This window comes from Asparagus officinalis, chromosome 2 (genome assembly GCF_001876935.1).
Source record: "Asparagus officinalis chromosome 2, Aspof.V1, whole genome shotgun sequence".
NCBI lineage: Eukaryota > Viridiplantae > Streptophyta > Magnoliopsida > Asparagales > Asparagaceae > Asparagus > Asparagus officinalis.
This window is the reverse complement of record NC_033795.1, coordinates 17,103,178-17,123,697: the sequence shown is the minus strand read 5'-3', so window position 1 is coordinate 17,123,697 and position 20,520 is coordinate 17,103,178. Positions and strand designations below refer to the sequence as shown.

General features: G+C 38.0%; 1 protein-coding gene and 1 long non-coding RNA gene across 2 annotated transcripts; one reads left to right on the top strand and one right to left on the bottom strand.

Moving 5' to 3' along the window:
• On the top strand, positions 3,703-9,152 carry LOC109830408. The gene is made up of 4 exons (XM_020397666.1): positions 3,703-4,129; positions 4,208-4,419; positions 4,848-5,115; positions 6,689-9,152. The coding sequence occupies exons 1-4, from the start codon at positions 3,878-3,880 to the stop codon at positions 7,007-7,009; spliced, it is 1,053 nt and encodes a 350-aa protein (XP_020253255.1). The 5' UTR covers positions 3,703-3,877; the 3' UTR covers positions 7,010-9,152.
• Positions 4,771-9,268, bottom strand: LOC109830410. The gene is made up of 2 exons (XR_002244291.1): positions 9,147-9,268; positions 4,771-5,032 (listed from the first exon to the last, which is right to left on the bottom strand). It is a non-coding gene; the product is annotated as an uncharacterized LOC109830410 (long non-coding RNA).

Below are 20,520 nucleotides of genomic sequence, written 5' to 3'. Positions count from 1 at the left end.
ATTGTTATCATCAAAATACTATCATGGAGATATGATATTCAACAAATAACAACATCGCCTTATCCTCATCTTCAATCATAACACCCATATTCGTCAAATCCACAAGAAGCTTCGTGTAGTGGTTCATGTGATCACTAATCGAGATTCCCTTCTTCAGTTGAAAATGATAAAGCCTCCTCTTCAAATGCAAGTGATTCTTAACACTTTTTGTCAAATACTTGCTCTCTAGAATCTTTCAAATCTTCTTTGTCGAAGTCTCATTGATCACATCATATTTTAGATCTTGAGTTAGACAATACCTAATCACACCACACGCCGTTCGATTGATCTTCTTCCAAACATTTTCTTTAATGTCATCCTGTTTCCCGTCCAACTCCAAAGTATCCTCCAAATTTTGCGCGTTGAACGCATCCAGGACTTCTCATCTCCATAAACCAAAATTGTTCGTGCTATTAAACTTCTCCACGTCTATCTTCATAGAGTGAATATTCAAACTTTGGACGGTCTTCATGCCAGAGGTATCACCCACAACTCCTTGTTTCTCAGCCATCTTCCTCAAAGCACCAACAAACCAATGTTAAACAAACTGAAAGAAATAGATTCAAATTGCGAGAAAGGTAGCTTTTTACCTCCAACTGAAACTCTAACAAGAGCCTCCAAAATATCTCACTCCCACACAACGGAAGACAAGATCCACAATAATAAAAATCTCACCTTTGTCTCCAATTGAAATTCTAGACGAGCTTCAAAGCGATCTACTCCTCCACCAATCCCCAAGCGTAGCCTAGGCTCTGATACCACTTGTTGTGCTCTGATACCACTTGCTGGGTTCGAGGAAATCCACGCAAACGTCAAGAGAGAAGACCAAACACACTCACAATAATGACACGAATACAAACAAACTAATTTTACGTGGTTCGGCAAGTTGCATACGTCCACGGGGTAAGAAGGGGTTGGGTTTTCACTATTAGAGGGAGTACAAATAGAGATTACAAAATCACTCAAAACCTCACAAATTAATATCTGAAACAAAGCTCTCAAATCTCTCACCAAATCTCCCAAACATACATCTCGGAAATCTCTCAAATTCCTCTTACTAATTTTCTCTTCTAAAACGTTCCATATATATAGAAATCCTAAAACCAAAAATATACTAGGAATTCTAAAACCAAAAATAAAACAAATTAGGAATCCTAATAGCATGTTACCAAAATAGATTAGGAATCATGTTACCAAAACAGATTAGGAATCCCAATAACCTGTTACCAAAACAGATTAGGAATCTTAATAACATGTTATCAAAACAAATTAGGAAACATATTAGGAACCTATTATTCAACAGGGTTATGCACGGGTAAGAAGAGCCCAATAAAAAATATTCCAGTTTATTAGATCCGGGTTTATATTTTGAGCAACCAGAGACCCAATCCGACCCTTCGTCAAACATGATGAACATACTAATTTTTTATCTTCGTTAATGAATTGTTCAATAGATACTTTTCTGACTTCAGGTAACTAGTTTTTGGTGTATATCCCAGTTTAGAAAGGCACTCTTGTGCAATCCAACTTTGCAAACATGCAATATCATATTTGCATAAAGATATTATCAATTGAAAGACCTAAAATAACGAGTACAAGGTACACAATGGGACAAAACTCATGAACTTCTAGCTATAGGAAGAGACTCCTCAATTAGCTCAAATGCACAATACAGAAACTTTACCTTAAGAACAGGCGGGATGTAGTCTAACACCCTCAGGTGAAAAAATCCACAAAACCCCCTAACAACTTTTGCAGTAAACCCCCAACATATTTTGGGTAGATTACACTAAACCCCCAATAACTTTCGAAATGTATTTTTATGTTTTTTTTTTTTGGGTTCTAATTTGTGGTGGTTATCTAAAAAACTTGGAAAGTTACCGGGCGTTTTCTGCAATACCAAAAGGTTGTTGGGGGTTTAATGTGATTTTAAAAGTTTATGGGGGTTTACTGCAAAATGCTAAAAGGTCATATGGTTCAGTGTAATTTACCCTAAAAAATAAAATATATGCTTGCTTGGTTTTGGGCGGGTCAACTAATGGGTGGGCCGGGTGGGTAAATGGCCCGCGCAGCTAAGAAATTGTCCAAGTAACTGCTGAGCTCATCAATCTCCAAGCACCTCGCCGCATGATATTTGTAATCTTCGCCAATCCGACCCTTCGTCCTGTAATTTGATGGAAGTAGTCGTAGGCCAACTGAAACTTAATTTTCGCTTTTACAAATCCCGTTTACAAGGGCATTTTATAAGTTTGGCGAAACATTTTTCTCCGTCATCCTTTGAAACTATAAATAATCCTAAACTATTCTGTTTAAGATATTCTGAAAAAATTAACCATATAAATGTTAAATACAATACAAATAACTTGAAAGAATGCATGTCAGCTATTGCTCAGGGCTTGCGGATATAGCTCAGCTGGTCCTTTGTTATATGAATCAATGACTCGGAAATGGCTTTGCACATCAGCTTCTCTTGAGAGGAACTCTGATGTACCAAGAAATCAAGAAAAGGAGATTTATCAGAAAATGGTTGAAAGGTTAAAGGGAGTCACTAGAAGCTAGAGTCCATAGTAACCGATATAACTTGAGTCTTGATGGCAAATGAAAGGCAGACAGCTAGCTATCATCAGCTCTATGTTTACACTTCCCACAACAACGGAATTATATATGCAAGCAACATGCACTAAACCTCGAGCTCGCAATGGAAGAAAAATAAAGGGCCGAAATTTGAAGAAGGAATGAGCAACATGCACTAAACCTCGAGCTCGCAATGGAAGAAAAATAAAGGGCCGAAATTTGAAGAAGGAATGATTCAGGAAGTAAGTCTTAACTGTTAGATTAGTGCCTGTCAGTTAACATAAAATACAATACATGATTTCGAGTATAAACAATTCAAGCGACATACGACAATCAGTTGTACTACCTTAAACCCTGAAGAGTTGGTGAAGGAACTTGATTGTGATAAGGGAAGTCACAAATTCGAATCCAACCAAACAATGAAAGGAACTCCCTAGCCACTCATGAAGGCTGGGAACTCTCCACTTTATTCATTTATAAAAGGAAAGAGAAGAAGAATAAAACTGGAAAAGAGACTATAGTGCAATCATATATATTTGGGTTAATTGTGGATAGACCCTTTGTATTATCACTCAATTGATATAGAACCCCTGTAACATTGGTCTATTGCACATGGTGCAGATAGACCACTTGAGTGAACTGTTTTTTTCACTCTTGAAGGGTCTATCAGCAATGAACCCTATATTTTAAGGTTTGTATATATTGCAAGTTTGCAACAAGTAGATAACATATTGACTACACATTAAAACTCCTCAACTTGATCCAAGCACCAGAAACAGAGATCCATAATCAACTCGTAGCACATGCATGGAGAAGTTAAAGATCCATAGTCAACTCAAAGCACATGCATTGAGAAGTTGGAAAGCCCTAGGTTGGGGAAAATATCCTACCAAGGGTCCTCCATACAATTGTCAATAGGGAGTAAATAGAGATTGTCGCCCGTCTATTCAGGAACCTTGATGCACAGACCTCCCTCATCTCTCGTGCACCAAGATTCCTGATCCTCTCAAGAAGATATATTCTATAGCTAGACGTCTCTCTATAGGATTTGAGAGGTTTTGGGAGGTCTCCCACCCCCTTCAACTCATTTTCCCAAAAGAATCTTTCCGTACTTTAAATCGATGCAAAAACCTGCAGAAACTGCCAATCATTAACACCACCACCACCACCAATTTTACTTATTCAAACACCTAGTTCTCAAACCATTTGAAACTCTGGAGAAGAACCATTAATGTGAAAATCCAAAGAAAGAGCAAGGAAAAGGATGTTGTTCAAAATATCAGTGATCTTAGTAGTAGTATTCCTGGGATTGGTCTACCAGTTCATTCAGCCTCCAGCACCAGAGCTCTGTGGCTCACCAAACGGTCCTCCCCTCACCTCTCCAAGAATCCAACTAAGAGATGGAAGGCATCTAGCCTACATGGAAACAGGAACTCCCAAAGAGAAAGCAAACTACAGAATCATCATCGTGCATGCCTTCAATGAATGCAAAGAACTGGGAATATTTGCATCTCAGGTAAAAGATATGAAAGATTCTTTTAGACTGGCAAACAGTTTCCATTCCTCCCTTAACTAGTATCCTTGTATGTTTCAGGATTTAGTGGAAAAGTTACAAATCTACTTCTTGTCCTATGACAGACCCGGATATGGTGAGAGCGACCCAAATCCCAGGCGTACTATCAAGACTGATGCCATGGATATTGAGGAACTTGCTGATCAGCTGAAGATCGGGTCAAAGTTCTATGTGTTCGGACCTTCATTAGGAGGCTGCCTGCTCTGGGGTTTCCTAAAGTATATACCACACAGGCACGATTACCAACTGAAGCCCTCCTCCCATCTTCCTTGTCCACAAAAGTCCCCACCCCACGCCAGAAAAACAGGATACTTGCACATAGATCCTATGTAGTACTGCTATTTTGCATTTACTGGTTACCACCCCAGCAGTTTATTATTGCCGACAGACCCCTAGGTTAATCTTTTTAATCTTTTTATCAGTAGTGAATTTCGCAGATATTGTCCCTGGTGGAATTAGTGAGTGCATCTGAGGATATAAAGAGTCAAAAAAAATTACCCCAGGGGGTCTGTCTGCAACACTGAAACTACAGGGGTAGTAAGCGCAAAACTGTAACACTATGGGGAATCTGCACAATTAGCCCCGCAAAAAAAAACTGAATCTGACAAAATTTCATTAAATTGTATGAAATAAACAGTATACATAGGTTACATTGATGCAGATTGGAAGGAGCAGCGCTTATAGGACCTCCCATCAACTTGTGGTGGCCCTCTTTACCAGCCAATTTATCAAGAGAAGCATACCGGAAAAAACTGGTAGAAGATCAGCGTGTGTTGTGGATCGCACACAATGCTCCATCCTTCCTGTATTGGTGGATGACCCAGCAGTGGTTTGCTTCAAGGATTCCTGTCAATAAATTCCCTGAATTACTAAGCAGGCAAGACAAGGAAATATTTCAGAAAAAGTTGACGATGCCAATAATAGCTGAGGTAATAATTCCTTATAACAAATTTCAGATGAAGGTTTGTTAACACAATAAAGGCTAGAGCTCCACCTGATATTCCTCGTCTTCTGAATCTGCCTCATCCAAATTGCATAATAGATACTACTTAAGCCTCTCGACAGCATTTCTGAACCTAATATTGCTTTGCTTGCAGGCCAGTGTTAGCAAAGGGACCAAGACTTTATCGCACACTTAAATTCACCTAAATACCAATATTTATTAAGCCATACACTAAAACACATGCACGTGCGCGCACGTGTGTATGCATAAATATTCCGAATACATTTTTTATGTTTTTAACAAATACTAAATACTAAAAGGTTTGCCTTAAGTGGTAATATTTAGATGTCATATCCTTCTCACTGTTTTAAAAAACCTCCGCGAAGTCCACCTAAGTGTACGCCTAGGTCTAGGCGGTACCTTGACCGCCTAACTAGCGACTAACACCTGAGCGGTACCGAGGCTACCCACCTGGCACCTAAGTTTTGGGAGTGTTTAGGGAATCATTGTCTGCTTACGTGGACTGCACCCTTTAGGCATTGATCGTGATTTTCTGTGTTGCAGCCTTCATATCCTCCAACCTCCTTCAAACTCATTTAACCTCCAAATACAAACACCTCCACTACCTCCTCCGACCTTCAGCAAAACCTCCTCGACCACCACTTAAATGAAGAAAGAAATCCGTCTAGACAACAGTCCGGCATCTAAGCTTTTCATAACATTGACATTTACTATCAATTATTGTAGTTAAAAACTAAAAAAAGAAAATCTCCTAGGCTCTAGGCGTCGGGTCCAACGGTTAGGCTATCTAGCGCTTTTTATAACCATGTTAGTTATTATTTTGGCTATTTAGTATTTAAGTATGCATAGTTTATTGTGGATCTAAGATTGCTATCTTTTTTTTTTGCATATTTATATGAATTTAATACATATTTTTATCAATTATTATAATTAAATAATTTAAAAATTAGTCAAATGCCTAGGCGTCTAGGTGCTGGCTCAAACGCCTAGTCCGCCTAGCACTTTCTGAAACATTGATCTTTCATTTGAATCATTAACAATTTACTGCAGTGACAATTTTCCGATATGCTTTTTATCAAACACAACTAAACAGAAACAAAATAACTAAGCACACAATTTGCCAATATGTGCCACTTTTTGTGATTTGCCCTCAGACCTCAACAAAATTGCAACACAGTGACATGTGGTAAAGACCAAATGAGAGAACATATCAAAGGCATACTGTAGTAAGTGGCTCTATCTGAATAACGTACTCCTAATACACAACAAAAGCATATACTAGTAGAAGTTCTATTTAATAAATACTGCATTACCCATGTGGTAAAGACTGAAATGAGAATACCCATCAAAGGCACCTCTCAGACTTCATGACAGTAGGCTAGCTTTTGGCAAATGGTACTTCGAAAAAGAAAACTCACAGATATCCTCATGTATACGTTATCTGTGTCTAAATTAATTTGCATGCAGTCCATGCATAAACAGCATGCTTCTTTGCTGTCAAATGCTTCCTGACAAACTAATAAAAATTTTCTGTTCAGTGCGAGAAGAAGGCTCAACAACAAGGCATTTTTGAGTCATTGCTTCGAGATGTAATGGTAATCTTTGGAAAGTGGGACTTTGACCCCCTGCATATGAGCAATCCATTCCCTAACAATGAGGGCACTGTCCATCTGTGGCATGGGTCTGAAGATAAGATGGTCCCAGTTCAGCTACAACACTATGTTTCAAAGGCGCTTCCTTGGGTTCGATACCATGAGTATCCTGAAGGAGGACATCTGTTTTTGTTTGTTGACGGTTTCACCGACATTATCCTAAAGGCACTTCTTCTTGGGGAGGAACCCAGATTGATAAAAGAGTAGTCTGGGAAGTCACTTTGTCGTCATGTCATAAGTTTTATATTTTCTAGTCTCTATCTTTTTGGGAACTATTCCTGACATCAGAGGAATTTGAACCAGCACGTGTACCTCTGGAAGAGTAATCATTGCCAGAGAAGTTATGCTCCTTTGATTATTCGTAATAACTATATTGATAGTGTGTGCATAAGTATACATGAATGCACAAATACGCACACCAAAAATGCAATTTCCTAATATCTCCTAAAACCAAAATATTATAAAATGCACTTAAGAAGAATGAGATAGAGTAAAATGGGTTGAAGGTATTCTGGGTAGTAAACCACAATGGTTGAATGAAATTCTGGAAATATATAGCTTTAATTTTCAGTTTTTGACAAATAGATATGGCTTACATAATACAGAAAAAAGAGCAACTAATTCCTATGATTTTAAGATATATCATTCGTATTCACAATTATAATCAAGAAACATCTGCAGTAATCTCAAGAAAAATTTACAGAGAACTGTCAGCTTGATATGAAATCAGAAACCACTTGCCATGGAAACAAGCAAATTCACTTCATGAAGTATAGAAGTAGTGTACCAAGCATAAGCTGATCACTTCGGACCGTCATTAATTTCATCGAGGTTCCTCATCATCATCATGAATAAAGGTGAAAATGGGTCAGGTTAACCTGAATCTGACTCGTAGTCGCCCAATTATTTAACCTCGTAAGCAGGAAAGTTATGCATGGGTAAACAGAGCCTCACTGAAAATTTTCCAGGTTAGGTTCTGTTTAACATTTTGAACAACCAGACCCAAACTAAACACGAAATAGTATTATTTGTTGGTGATATGTTAATAGATACTTCTTGTCATAAACAATTCCATCAAACTTGAAGATACAAACTGTGTAATTTTGTTAATGAATTGCTCAAAAGATATTTTTCTCGCTTCAGTTAATACCTACTTTTTTGCGTATATTCTAATATAAAAAAGGGAATCTAGTGCAACCCAAGTTCGCAAACATGCAACATTATAAATGTATCAAGATATTATCAGCTGAAAGACCTGTAACAACAAATAGAAACTTTGGAACTGAACTCATCAGCTTCTAGCTATAGGAAGAGAATCCTCTTATGGCTTAATGCACAAGAAGTAAAATTTTTAAGCATAAGACGGCAGGAATAGTTACTCTCAGGTTAAAGGATCACAACAGTTTCCCAAAGATAGAAGCTGCACAGTAAATACATACAAGTAGGAATTCTATACCATTAAGAGCACAAAAATAACAATACACTAATATGCACAGTAACTGACAGCAGAAAAAACTTAGGTCTGTTATAAATCAGAGTAGATATGGCTATCTATTCTAGTTGTAACTTACTATATATGCTATCTAAGATGTTTAACAAGGAAACTAAAAAGCAGATTGGTAACCTATTTGACATGTCACAAGTTTGATGATTACTTTTTTAACAAAGGCTATAACACAATGATAACATATTTTGTTCTGAAGAAATATTGGAAAGAGCAACTGAGAAATAGATTCATCTAGCAGACATCAAAGAAATGGGAGATAACTGTTTGTTAAATAAGAAAGCATAAAAAAGGCTAATGCTGGCTTCAGATGGGTGTGCTGTTATCTGACAGTAATTTAATAAACCTCGCATTGTCTACCTTTTAAGATAAGTAGTTAGATATGTTGTACATGTTTGCTAGGTTAAGTTAGAGCAAGGAATGTCTCTTTCCTGTCTGGTTAGGTATATGACCTTTTTTATTTCGCCACTAAGATTTTGTTTCATCGTTATCACCACCCAATAATGTTCACAAATAAATATCAAGTGTCATTCAAATAGATATACAAGATGCTGGCTTAATGATCGACAACAATATGCTAAGTGAAATTTTAGAGTAAGCTTGCACGTGACTGTATCCTTTGATATCACCGAGGAAACCAGTAACCGCTACTGCTACCCAAAAAAAATAAGATAGTAAAAAATTGAATTTTACTGCATTAAATGCAACTCGATGAATCGAAATACAGTTACACGTTTCACATAGCAGCATACACCTTGCATCACCGAGATATGACTGTATGCAATATATAAAAGAATTATTCACCATGCAGAATGGTTGGTAGGTATAGCCAAAATTTACCTCTGACCATACTGCAAATCTCAGCAGCAAGATGCCAACTTATCCTTTTTGCTATCGATCAATTAAAAAAAGAATATGCTATTAGGCTTCCTATATTTCCTTCAGCTGTACTGTTACTAAATTAGGACTCTCCAAGTCAAACCACAACATGGAAAGGAGAAATGCAAGAGAAATGCTGATTGGCCTTGGAACAAGCCATCTCAATATCTTCCAAAGCTAAATAGTTACACACTCTTCTGCATTGCTGACCTAGCTACCGCTGTTATTTGACTTGAGTGAAGTCAACAACATACAAATGTATGCTTACTTGCTTGTCTCTGGCCATTTATAATGCCAGCATCTGAGAAATTTTCCAACTAACTGCTGAGCACATCTTTCTCCAAGCACCTCACAGCATGAAATTCATGGTCTTTGCCAAACTGCTTGAATAGGAGACTGTATGTACAAGAGTCAGGCTGAATGCCTTTCGCATGCATCTCACCATACAACCTCAATGCTTCATTCCAGTTACCTAAAGTGAAGTTCTGATCTATAAGATTAAGTGTATGTATACTCATTTGGGGTAACCCTTTCTCCTGCATTTGAGGGAAGTACTAATAGGCCAACTGGACCCTTCCGCTTTTGCAAAGCCCATTTATAAGGGCATTATAAGTTATTACATCTGGCAAAAAGTTTTCCTCTTAATCCTTCGAATCTATAAATCTGCGCATTCGAAGTCTTTCTTAGTAGCGTGGGCATGAATCAAAACTGTGTAGGTAGCAACCGAAGGAGATATATTCTTGGAAACCATGGTGTTATACAACTTTCTTGCTATTTTCAGATTACCCTCCCTACAATTGGCATGAATTATGCAAGTATAGGTCACACAATCAGGACAATAACCAATCATACACATTCCCCGCCACAACCTATCTGCTTCCTGTAGACCCTCAATCTTGCATAACCCATCAATCAAGACATTATTAGTTATAATATTGGGGGAAATGTCTCTACTTACCATTTCCTCTCGTAGCTGGACAGTCCATGTAGAAGTCCCAAGGCATAGAAGTCCCAAGGCACAAATCAGCACCTATCCTTGCAGTATAGGCACCGCAATCTGGGTCCAAACCCCTTCTCGACATCTCATCAAAATAATTTATCGCCATATCAAGATTTCCCAATTTGCAAAATCCATGTACAAGAGTAGTATTGGTATAAACATCTGGATGAAGCCCAGATACAATCATAGCCTCCTTAACCTTGTGAGCCTCCTCCTACTCTCCCAACCTACAGTATCCGTCTATTAGTATGTTGAATGTTATAGTGGTAGGAGCAATGTGCATCCTTTTCAAGCGAGAAAACGAGCAACGGGCCTCCTTTAAGTTTCCTTGCCGACAATATCCATAAATTAGAGAATTATAAGAGATCACATCGGGTGCCAAGTGCGTCCTCTCCATCTCAAGAAACTGCTCCCTCGCATCATCCAATCTACCACTCCTACACAACGCAAAGATGATAGAATTATATGTTGCAACACTCGGCATAACACCTGTTTCCATCATATCTTCCTTAAATTCCAACGCCCTACAAACAAACCCTCGACTAAACGATTCAACAATCAAAGGGTGTTATTTGATGTAGCCTTCCCCAAACTCTTCAGCTTCTCCAACAACCTCTCTGCTTCATCAAACTCTCCACTCTTAGACAACCCATTAATTACGACATTATAAGTAACATCATCCGGCGAAAACCCTCCTTTATCCTGCTCCATCTACGCAAAACTTTCAGCTAGCCATTTTCCTCTTTCCCTTCTTTACACAAAGCAATCGAAACCGTGTTATATAAAAAGTACTCAGGCCGAACCCTAGCCTTCACCATCTCATTATAAAGCTCTTCCACAACCCACTAGTTTTTGTCTCTCAAATTCTGTAGAATCCGATTGCAATTCTTGATATCGGGCAACGACCCACGCCCACCCATCCGATAAAACGCCACCGCCACCGCGCGCTTAACCACCGAACACTCGGTGTGCAGATGCAACAAAAGAACTTCCCCATCGACCAAAAGGTTGAGGATTTCGTGGAGATTCAAGACCAAGACCCGCTGCGTGACGGGGTGAGCTGCGCTCATGAGATCGCCCGCGGCCAAGATCTCCAGAATGGCGGAGAAGGCGATCTCGGATCGATCGGAGATCAAGGGGAGGAAGTGGGCGCTTGCCGAAGGCTTTGGGACTGGATTGGAGGAGGTCGAGGGTTGGGGATGGTTCGGGTTCGATACTGGGGGCGTAGCTGTAGGGTTTTGAGGAGAACGCGCCTCGGAGATGGCGGCTGACGAGGATGAAGATGAAGCTGTTGGACTTTTGGTTCATGAAAACGCAATTTTGCTTTTGTGAATAGTACCATGGGAAAATGAAAAAAAGGTTTAACAAGTTTATAATGGTTCACATGTTAATGGGTTTTTGAGTTGTAGGCATGAATCAAAACTGTGTAGGCCTGAACGCATTCGAAGCTGTTTGGTTGTATGTTTTTACCATGTAAAAGGATGTACAGTGTAAAAAAGTGGGTCTCAATGTCAGCTTTCATCCAATTGTTTGTTTGTAGTTGTGAAAATAGTGTAAAGTGATTTCATATGCTGATGTGGCTCGTAAAGTAATTTCATGAAAAAAAGACATGATTTTAGGAGAAAGCTAACATTGAAGTTAAAAAATAATAATAAAAAATAATTCCAACCAATATGATCATTTGAGTAGGGACCACTTTTTACACTTTCCAGACAAACAATTAAAGTTTTATTTTGCAAACCAAACAAGTGTTTTATGATTCCAATGGAATCAAAAACAAACAAAGAAAAGTATAAAAGTGAAATTGATGAAGTGGACAACAACTTTTCAAGTTGTGTCATAAATACACAACTTTACCAACAACAACCAAACAGCCCCTTAGACAACAACTTTTCAAGTTGTGTCATAAATACACAACTTTACCAACAACAACCAAACAGCCCCTTAGTGTTTTTGGTCTAGTATTGTTTGGGTTGTTGCTCCGCACGCACGCCACGTCTCGCCACGACTCGCGTGCCATGCCGCACTCGCACGAGTTTTTTGTCTCTTTTATTTTTTTTCACGTTTTACACAAGCTTGTAACGATCGCGGGAGTTATGGAAACGTATAACGGACGCGGGATATACGTGTAACGTGTGTGGACTATCAGCATCGGTTATCAGTTCGAGAGGCTATATAAAGAGCTGAAGCTCATTCGGAGAAGATACAGGGACTATCAGCATCGGTTATCAGTTCGAGAGGCTATATAAAGAGCTGAAGCTCATTCGGAGAAGATACAGAAAACAAGAAGAATCCTCTAATCCTCTCTCATCCTCTAAAAATTTCTCTGATATTATAATTGTTACATTTTTGGGCTACCGTCTTCATCTGAGCAGAAGCTCTGCTACTCGCGCCCGGGTACAAAGGCCGACCGTTTCCGGGAGCTTTTACCGTTAGGGGGAGAGGATTGACTGCGTCAGGGCGAAAGGCGGGTCTTCTATCTTCTAGGGCAGTGAATCACGACTGCATCCGTTCAGGCCTGGTGTTCTAGCTCTTTTATTTTCAGTTTTATAATAATTATTTTAACTTTTGACAGCAATCTAGAAGATAGAAAATAATTTTGCTGTTAATTTAAATCTGTATTTTTTTAACCTATAGTTAACTGTTTTAATTTGTTAACTAATTTTGCATCTAAATTAGTAGTTAAAAAATTTATTTTGCTGTTTCTGTACACAATTTATGTATCTATCACTTTTTATATACATATATATACAATAAAGAAACAAAAATTCTTTAAGTGAACCGGTTCAAGTTTTCTTGGATTAGTTGGTGTCTAAGGCAAGGTTTAAGTGTTGTGTAAAGCGCTCTGCAAGAAACAATGTACTTAATAGATCTTTGATCAACCTCTAGTACTATCCTTACCTGGCCAAACTACGCGAGTAAAATATTAATCTTTTCACTTTCAGAGTTTTTGGTTAAGAGCAGGTTTAATTAAGTTTCTGGTCTAGTAGTATTGACAAAATCCTTTACACGTTCAGATTCCATCTACCTAGACTAGTAAACTTGAATTGGACTTATGGCAATTCTTGATCATTCAAAAGTGTCAAACCTGAGAAGTTCACCGGTGTCAACTATAAACGGTGGGCTAATCAGATGAGATACTGGCTCACTACCTTAGGCCTCTTGTCTGTTATTGACACTCCTGAGTCTTCTACTAGTAGTTCTTAACCTTTGACTCCTGATCCTGAACAGTCTGCTCCTTCCACTTCTGGTTCTGGTGCTAGCTCCTTTTCTAGCTCTATGAAACCTAAAGAAATCAATTATCATTGTTGTCAGGATTCTTAGTGCACTTGCGGATAACCTTTATGACATATATTATGAGTTCAAAAGTGCAAAAGACCTATGGAATGCTATTGAAGCAGAATATGGCTATGATGATGCCGGAATTCTGCGTTTCACCTCCTCCTCCTTCAATAAGTTTATGATGGTTGATGACAAACTCATTAATAAACAAATTCATGAATTCCTAGATTTCCTCCGTCATCTCCAATCAAAAGGAAACATTTTTACTGACGATTATAAAGTTTTCTGTTTGATTAATAAACTCCCTCCCTCCTGGTCTAGATTTGCTGGAGATCTCCGACACAAGTAAGGAGATCTAATCTTAACTGAAGCCCTCAAAGTTATTCGTATTGAAGACCAGCATATGCAAAATTCCAAAACCAAGAATGAATCAAAAGCTAAAGTAAACTTGGTAGAGGATAAGCCTAAATCTAGGAATTTCAAACCCAAAGGGAAGAAATTCAAGAAAAACCAATAATCTTTCAACAAATCTTCCTTCAAATCAAATCCTAATTCTTCCAGTCATAAGTCTGATGGAAAATTCTGCTTTGTCTGTGGTAGAACCAACCACATGGCTCCCAACTGTTTCTTTCGGAAGAAAGAACCGGCTAAACCTACTCCTAAAGGAAATGGATTCAACAAAGCTAATATGATTGAAGAGAATCCAACCTCCTTCAGGTTAGCCTCCTCATCTCATCTTGTAAATTTTTTAACTTCTTCCACTGATTGGTATTTGGATTCCGGAGCAAATATCCACGTCTGTAATGATCGCTCTTGGTTTTCAAATTATCAGGAATCGCGTGGAGGAAGCATAAGCTTAGCAGATGACTCCACTAAACCAATAATAGGAAGTGGACGTATAGAGCTCACCATGACTTCTGGGAAAGCTCTGCATCTGCAATGCGCTTATCATGTTCCTTCTCTCCATCGTAATCTGATTAGTGAATCTCTTCTTCTTAGAGCTGGTTATAGGATTGTAAAAGAATCCAATGAATTTGTGATTATAAAGAGTAATGTTTTCATAGGAAAATGTTTTATCTGTAATGGCCTTTTCAAACTCAATGTAATCAATTTCAGTTCTAATGAAATTTCTGAGTCTTCTGTTATACAAATTGTTGAATCTTGTGATGTCTGGCATGGACGACTTGGACATGTCAATTTTTAAACTTTACAGAAAATGATCAAATTAAATATTATTCCTAAATCATCTTTTGACCTCTCTTCCAAGTGTGAGATTTGTGTTCAAGGGAAACACACTAAAAAACCCTTCAAGTCTGTAACTAGAAACTCTGAACCCCTTGAATTAATTCATAGTGATGTGTATGACTCAAACCGAGTTCTCACCCGAGGGGGTAGGAGATATTTTGTGACCTTTATAGATGATCACTTCAGATATTGTTACACCTATCTTCTCAGAACTAAAGATAAAGTCTTAGATAGGTTTAAGGTGTATAAAGCTAAATCTGAGAACCAACTTGACAGGAAGATCAAGATTCTAAGATCTGATCGTAGAGGAGTATACCTCAAATCATATGACTGAATATTACCAAGAACACGGTATTATTCATGAGGTTACTGCTCCCTATACACCGCAGTCTAACGGGGTAGCTGAACGAAAGAACAAAACCCTAATGGACATGGTAAACTGTATGTTACTCAGTTCAGGAGCACTTAAAAATCTCTGGGGTGAAGCTCTTCTCTCTGCTTGTTTTATTCTCAATAGGATTCTTCGGAAAAATTCTGATACAACTCCTTAGAATATTGGAAGGGGAGATCTCCTAATCTGAACTTCTTCTGAGTTTGGGGTTGCTTGGCTAAGGTAGCTATTTCCGAACCTAAGAAGAGGAAAATTGGTTCCAAAACTGTTGATGCTTCTTTTATTGGATATGCACTAGATAGCAATGTTAATAGATTTCTAGTCATTAACTCTAAAATCAGTGACATATCCAACAACACTATAATTGAAGCTAGAGATGCAATATTTTTTGAAAATACCTTTCCTTTCAAATCCAAAATCTTAGAAAATCCTAGTTCATCTCTTCCTTCTGATTTACCATCTTCCAGCTCTTCTTAGCCTTTTGATATTGAACCTCGAAGAAGCAAAAGAGGTAGAATTCAAAAGAATTTTGGAGAAGACTTCTTTACATTTCTTGTTGAATGTGATCCAAGCTCATTCCAAGAAGCAATGGATTCACCTGAATCTCCTTTCTGGAAAGAAGCCATTGATAAGAAGCAATGGATTCACCTGAATCTCCTTTCTGGAAAGAAGCCATTGATAATGAGATTAAATCTATCATAGAAAACCATACTTGGATACTCACCGACTTACCTCCAGGTTGTAAACCTATTGGTTGTAAGTGGATATTCAAGAAGAAACTTAGAGCTGATGGTTCCATAGATAAATTTAAAGCTAGATTAGTAGCTAAAGACTATACTCAATAAAAAGGCATTGATTATTTTGATACCTATTCTCCTGTAGCCCGAATCTCAACTATCCGAGTATTATTAGTCTTTGCTGCTATCCATAAGCTGATCATACATCAGATGGATGTCAAGACTGCTTTCTTGAATGATAATTTAGATGAAGAGATCTATATGCACCAACCTGAAGGCTTCATTGCCAAGGGTCAGGAAAACAAAGTCTGCAAACTTATTAAATCTCTGTATGGTCTTAAACAAGCTCCTAAACAATAACACCAAAAATTTGACAGAGTTATTGTTCATTATGGTTTCACAGTGAATGAACACGACAAATGTGTTTATTCAAAAGTGATAAATAATGACTATGTCATCCTCTGTCTCTATGTTAATAATATTCTTATCTTTGGAACAACTCTTGAACTAATTTTAAAAGTCAAGAATTATCTTTCCAAGAACTTTAACATGAAAGACTTAGGGTCTTGCTGATATGATACTTGGAATAAAAATCTCTAGAGATACCAGAGGAATATCTTTGAGTCTTTCTCATAGTATTAAGAAAATGCTGATCAAATTCAACTATCATAACTCTAAACATGTTTCCACACCCTATGATTCTTCTATATCCTTGAAGAAAAATGAAGGTGAACCTGTATCCCAACTGAAATATTCTCAGATGATTGGATCTCTTCTATACATATCAAACCGAACCAGACCCGATATAGCTTATGTTGTAGGGAGACTGAGTCGGTATACCAGTAACCCTAACCTAGATCATTAGAGAGTATTCAAATACTTGAAAGGGACAGTTGACTATTGCTTAACTTACACTGGATACCCTGATGTTATTGAAGGGTATAGTCACGCCAATTGGGTCACAGATTCCAACAGTATAAAGTTAACATCTGGGTATGTATTTCTTTTTGGTGGTGCTGCTGTATCATGGAAATCATGTAAGCAAACAGTAATTGCCAGGAGCACCATGGAATCTGAGCTGATTGCTCTTGATACTACTTGCACAGAAGCAGAATGGTTAAAAGATCTACTTTCTGAACTTTCTTTGGTTCCTAAACCATTTCCTCCAATTTCCATTCATTCTGATTCTAGATCTACCATACAGTTTCTAAAGCAAGTGCATGTAAATAAAAAAACTCAACAAACATATTCAAATAAGATATAAGTCTATACAACGCCTGATAGGTAAAGTTGTGATATTGGACTTTGTAAAGTCTAAGAAAAATATTGTTGATCCTTTGACTAAGGGATTATCAAGGAGTGTGGTTCTGGATTCATCGAGGGAGATGGGTTTAAGCCCATAAGAGAGGTCACTGACAGTGGTAACCCAATCCTTATTTGGAGACTTAGTCCTAATGTTGGTTCAATATGGTAGAAACAAGTTGGACTAGTGACACTCGTGTGGAGCATCGACCCAGATATATTCATATATCACTATGTAGCTTGTGCTACTACCCCTTCTCTATGATGACGATGCTCTTATGATACAGCTGACGAGGCTGGGTTTTACTCTTAATAAATCCAACGTGTTTATTATGGGGGGTATTAAATAAACAGTTGTAGTACCCTTTGAGGACTTACCAACGTGAGAGGAGGGGGGGGGGGGGGTGGGCTAACCCTAGAAACTCTCATGAGTCGTTTTTTTGTGAGCATAGCCTTTAACGCTCAACCCGCTTTGCTCAATAGATGAAGACGTATTGTGTGTGTGTTTTGTCAATACCTGATTCAATGGGCCTAATTCAAGGCCTAGTCCATTATATCCCTCAGGTGGCGATAAACTCACTAAGGAAAGGTTCAAAGCCGAAAGCTACCTCTCCCGAATTCATGATACGAAAGGTTGCCCAACCTATATCTTTTATGATTTACTGATTTACTTATTGTTTTGTTTCAGTCAATATTGCCTTTTGGGGGGGACTGTTGGACTTTTGGTTCATGAAAAGGCAATTTTGCTTTTGTGAATAGTCCTACATCGGAAAATGAGAAGAAGTTCAAGAAGTTTATAATGGTTCACATCTCAATGGGCTTTGAGTTAGTATTTTGGGCCTAGTATTGTTTGGGATGTTGCTCCACACGCGCGCGCGCACGCGCCACGACGCGCGCGCCACGCCGCACTCGCACAAGTTTTTTGCCTCTCAAGTTTTATTTTTTGCATGTTTTACACAAGCTTGTAACGGTCGCGGGAGTTATGGAAACATATAACGGACGCGGGATATACGTGTAACGTGTGCGGACTATCAGCATCGGTTATCAGTTCGAGAGGCTATATAAAGAGCTGAAGCTCATTCGGAGAAGATACAGAAAACAAGAAGAATCCTCTAATCCTCTATCGTCCTCTAAAAATTTCTCTAATATTATAATTGTTATATTTTTGGGCAACCGTCTTCATCTGAGCAGAAGCTCTGCCACTGGCGCCCGAGTACAGAGGCCAGCCGTTTTCAGGGGCTTTTACCGCTAGGAGGAGAGGATCGACTGCGCCAGGGCGAAAGGCGAGTCCTCTATCTTCTAGGACAGTGAATCACGACTGCACCCGTTCAAGCCTGATGTTCTAACTCTTTTATTTTCAGTTTTATAATAATTGTTTTAACTTTTGACAGCAGAAACTAGGGTTTTGGAGGTGATGGCGACGAAGGGGCATGGAGAGAAGGGGAGAAGGGAGAAGGATTTATTAGGGTTTCCTTCTACGTCTTCTTGCCATTAAGATTGAGGATCTGATTTTTTCGGTTTTGATTAATGGAGGAAGAGGGAATTAGGACAAATTTTCGTTTTAGACGTCTGTAGAAACTTATTTGCAAAATATAATTTATTTTGAAAATAATTGTTAAATTCGACCCACTTTCAGCCCAACTGGCTGAAACTGAGTTAAATTTGACGAAAAAACTTAGAAAACTTCACGTGACTTGAAGTCCCGTGAAGTTTAAGCCCCATAAGCAAGTTAATTAGGAGGTTAAACTTCACGGGACTTTAAGTCTCGTGAAGTTTTCTTAGATTTTTTTACTAAATTCGACCCAGTTTCAGCCAACTGGCTAAAAGTGAGTCAAATTTGACATTTATTTTCGAAATAGATCGTTTTTTACAAACAAGTTTCTGAACGGGACTATTTTAAACATTTGTCCTTTCAATTAATATTTAGGCACGCAAAGTTGAGGATTATGCGAGGCAGCAAAGCTGGCCTTCCCCAGAGCTCGGTGTTCCTGAAACTAGAAGGCTTATTTAGTTAGGTATTAGTCCTCTCGAAACCTTCAATAATATCATATTAGTTCCTTAGATCTCAATAATTGGTCATTAGTCTCTCAAAGACTATGAGGTCTTCCAATTTGGTCACTCAATGACCAAAGTACCCCCTAGTTATGATTTCCTCATCTTGTTCAAAAAAAAGTACACTAAAGTTTACACATTTTTAACTTTAATACCTCAAAGTTTTTTGACACTTAACACCATAACATCTACAGTTTTTTAACTTTGACATCTTGAAGTTTTTTCTGGCACTTTTATTGCAACAAAGCTTATACCTTTCTAATTTCGATACCCCAAAGTTCTATTTTTGATACTTTGATACCCAGACTTTAGGGTATCAAAGTTAAAAAATGTGTAAACTTTGAGGTATCAAAGTTCTAAAATGTGGATGTTTTTGGAGTAAGAAAGTTATAGAATGTGTAAAATTGAAGTATCAAACTGTTAAAAATAGATTGCCGTATCAAAGTTTATAAAGGTTAAAGTTTAGAGGGTATCAAAGTGTTAAAAATAGCTTGGGTCTGGGAGCCGACTTCCGATAGAACTCAGTTTCAATGAAATCGGATTTGATCGTTACAGCGCGCGTAATGGGTCTAATGGGATGCAACGTCTACATGTTGTTCTTTTTCCATTACAGGATGTACCAAATATTTAGTACTGGATCGATGCTCCTATGTTCAGAGCTATTAAGCAAAATTTATCTTATATTATGTCTTACTTCTTATAGAGAACCGTATTGCTAAAAAAATGTTATCAAAAAGACGTGATTATACATTTATAAAGCTAGATGCTATGTAGAAGATATTACCGTATCCTATGTTGTAGCTGATTTTGCAATGCAACATACACTTCCTCGTATACTGAAAGAAAATAATGGGTGTCCTATGTCAAGGAGGGGATTTCCTCCTTGAAAATGATGTGACACAATCCTCATCATATGAATAAAGTAAGAGAGACAATATCACATGATAGGGATTGTGCCACATCATTTTCAAGGAGGAAATCCTCTCCTATGACAATGATACTCATTATTCACATACTGAAAATGCAGTACTGACGTCCGAATTTAACCCCATCACTGATTTATCCATCTTTTTCTTCCTCCGGCTTCTATTTTTTAGGGATCAGTTTCCTTGCTAATGAGTTTTGACGAAGACCAGGTGATTCTCATACTCTTCTAAATATGAACGAAACTTTTTCATGGCATATTAACAGCTACCCTCAATTTATAGTATTCCTCTGAAATTCACGAGGACATTCAAATAGCACCTTGCATACTGCTAAGGTAATGCTGTTAGATTTCAAGGGATTTCAACTTATATTTCAAGGTTTCCTAATTTCAAAATGATC

Excerpts from the sequence above, each read along its gene's own strand:
- LOC109830408 (XM_020397666.1), top strand. The coding sequence starts at position 3,878 with ATGTTGTTCAAAATATCAGTGATCTTAGTAGTAGTATTCCTGGGATTG. Across the intron at positions 4,420-4,847 it reads CTAAAGTATATACCACACAG|ATTGGAAGGAGCAGCGCTTA; the intron begins GCACGATTACCA and ends ACATTGATGCAG. Across the intron at positions 5,116-6,688 it reads CGATGCCAATAATAGCTGAG|TGCGAGAAGAAGGCTCAACA; the intron begins GTAATAATTCCT and ends TTTTCTGTTCAG.